Below are 2510 nucleotides of genomic sequence, written 5' to 3'. Positions count from 1 at the left end.
GAATTTTTTTTGTCAAAAAAATTTTTTTCTCAAATTTTTTTGTCCTCCCTTTTTTTTTTTTTTTTTTGGCTTTTTTTTTTTTTTTTTTTTTTTTTTTTTTTTTTTTTACCACTCTTGACTTGTGGTCAACGGCCAAATAAAATAATTTCAAGGGCCACAAATGGCCCCTGGACCACACTTTGGACACCCCTCATCTGGAGTCCAGATGACTTCTTTGGTTCGGGCTGGTAGGACTCCGGTTCTGTTCTGGATCTCCGAATATAATCTGGTTCATTTTTTCTTTTTAATAAATTAGAATGTTTTTGTTCTGGCAGATTATTTCACTTATAACTAGTTACTTTTTTCATCAATATTATTATTATTATTATTAGCTCCTGTTTGTTACGGAAAAGTTACTTATCAGTTAGTTTTGTCTAAATTAAGTGAACAGATGTTTGCAGTATAAACTAGATTTAAAATACTTCAACGTTTAGTTTTTGCCGTGTTTATTTCCGAAATGAAGTTAGAAAAATTCACCTTGAAAATACAGGAAAAGAATTTGAACTTAGAAACTTTATGAAATGTTTTGATCCAATCAGGAAATGATAAAAGTGCTAGAACTGTGCAGGACAAACGTATCATGATATTAGCCTGTCATATCAGCCGATATCAATAATTATTGATTAGTTTTTGTCTTAAATATCTTAAATACTCCAAGCTGTTTTTATTTTTAAAGTTTTGAGGCAAAGTGGGGGAACTTGAAACTGATTCAGGCCCAGTTAGGCAGGTAGTTGCTAGGTAACAGAGATTTGGGGGAACTTGAAACTGCCTATTACCCAGCAGGTTGCCAGGCAACCAGAGAGGGAGCGAGTGGGTTGATTCCACCAGCCTGGAATATTCTACATTTTGAATATTACATTAGATGCTTTATCTACTGATATTGATCTATTGTCCAGAACTGATCAAATTAAACGTAATTCTGATTGATTTTCTCTGTAATTTCTTTCATTTCAGCCAAAACAGAGTAGAATATGAGAAAAGAGTTCGAGCACAGGCCAAGAAGTACTCTCCGTCGTAAGAGGCGCCGGCCCGCCCGGCCCGGCTTGGCCCGCTGCGGCTGAAGGAACGGGTTTAAGGAGAAGCGCCCCCCCGCCCGGCCTCCATGAATGTGCCCCTCTCACACCGGGACTCGCTTACAGACTCGTATTTAAACTCCACATTCTGTGCCATCTGTTCTCCCTTCGCCTGTCCGTTTGGTTCTGACCCGCCGGGCGGCACGGCGCCGGGAGGGGACGCTCGTTTCTTTTTAAACGTTGTCTTATGTGGTGCAAGGGACGCAGCTTCGGTTTCTCCATCAACTCCACGCGAGCCGTCTGTCATCCATGTTCATGGAAGTAAAAGTCTTTCTTTTTTTGTTTTGTTTTATTTTAATTTTTTTTGCTCTTTTAAAGGGTCTCTTCCTTTATTTTGTTTTCCATAAATTTAATGTAAAAATCTGCTTATTTCATTGTCAGTATTTGATCTGCTGTATAATGAATGGCACTTTTATACTGTTGTATCCCACTAGTGTCTCTAGATGGTCCAGTCTAATTTTCTTTCCCAGGTTTTTCTATTCAGCATGCTGTAATATACGATAGATCTGCTGCCTTGGCTTTTTGTTATTCAGAGTGTTGCTATGGGATACGTAAAAATGGCCGCAGTAACTGAGGCAGGTAGGCTTACTTCTGTACTTTAAGGTTATATGGTGCTTTGTTCATGTATGTGTTTGCTTAATAAAACTTTCTATAAAACCTTCAAGTTGTTTATTACTTTATTCAAGCAATCAAAAATTTATCAGTGCCATAAAATTATACAGTACAAGAGCTGAGAATACATGAAATAAAATAAAACTTGTAGAGTAGCTTTACAAATCCCTGAAGAAGCTTAAATGTTTTTATTTTACCTCATTAAAACCATAAACTTTGTTTTCCTTTCCATCCTGAAAAAATCAGCAGTGAAACGTGGTGGCAGCATCATGCTGAGTGGATGGGAAGATGGCTAGAGCTAATGCTGCATACAAATGTGGTCACCATGGTAACGGCGTTCCGATTAACAAAGTCGGGTTTCCAACATGGCGGCGCCCATGTAGACGTTTGTGTTGGTGCATACAAACTTTTTTGCTTCACTTTCAACAAACGTAACTTAATTTGTTCAGGTTAGAGTTTCAGGTCCTGCTTGAAACATTTTATATCTAAAATACGTTTCTGCCACAACTTACTGCTGCTGAGCCAAGGAGCGGCCATATTTCTTACTTTCTTTCCTGACTTTCTTCTACTACTCTCCCATTTGAATTGTTTTATTTCAGTTATTAAAGGGGCAGTGCCATGTGTTTTCTAGATATATAGTGTCATTTTACAGCATAATTAACTGTTTAAGTTATAAAAAAGGCTTTATATATCAAATATAACTCAAGACATTTGACTTCCTAATTTAACACCTGGAATTTGGGCCTTTGTCTCTTTAAGAACTTCTCTTTCTGAAGCTCTGCCTTC

At 37.5% G+C, this 2510-nt stretch overlaps 1 protein-coding gene across 2 annotated transcripts in view; it reads left to right on the top strand.

The window, feature by feature from the left end:
* The window catches only part of LOC106940166 (SUMO-conjugating enzyme UBC9-B), an 8896-nt gene extending 7120 nt beyond the window's left edge, over window positions 1-1776 (top strand). For both annotated transcript variants that reach the window (XM_015022833.1, XM_015022832.1), the window contains exon 7: window positions 994-1776. In XM_015022833.1, coding sequence (XP_014878319.1) covers window positions 994-1057 — 64 coding nt within the window. In that variant the 3' untranslated portion in view covers window positions 1058-1776. The remainder of the gene's footprint in view (window positions 1-993) is intronic.
* Window positions 1777-2510: the final 734 nt, after the last annotated feature.

The sequence above is a fragment of the Poecilia latipinna genome, unplaced genomic scaffold (genome assembly GCF_001443285.1).
Source record: "Poecilia latipinna isolate Pla-1442-1.1 unplaced genomic scaffold, P_latipinna-1.0 Scaffold3112, whole genome shotgun sequence".
NCBI classification, from domain to species: Eukaryota; Metazoa; Chordata; class Actinopteri; order Cyprinodontiformes; family Poeciliidae; genus Poecilia; species Poecilia latipinna.
Note: the sequence above shows the minus strand (reverse complement) of the source record. Positions and strands in the feature narration are given on the sequence as shown.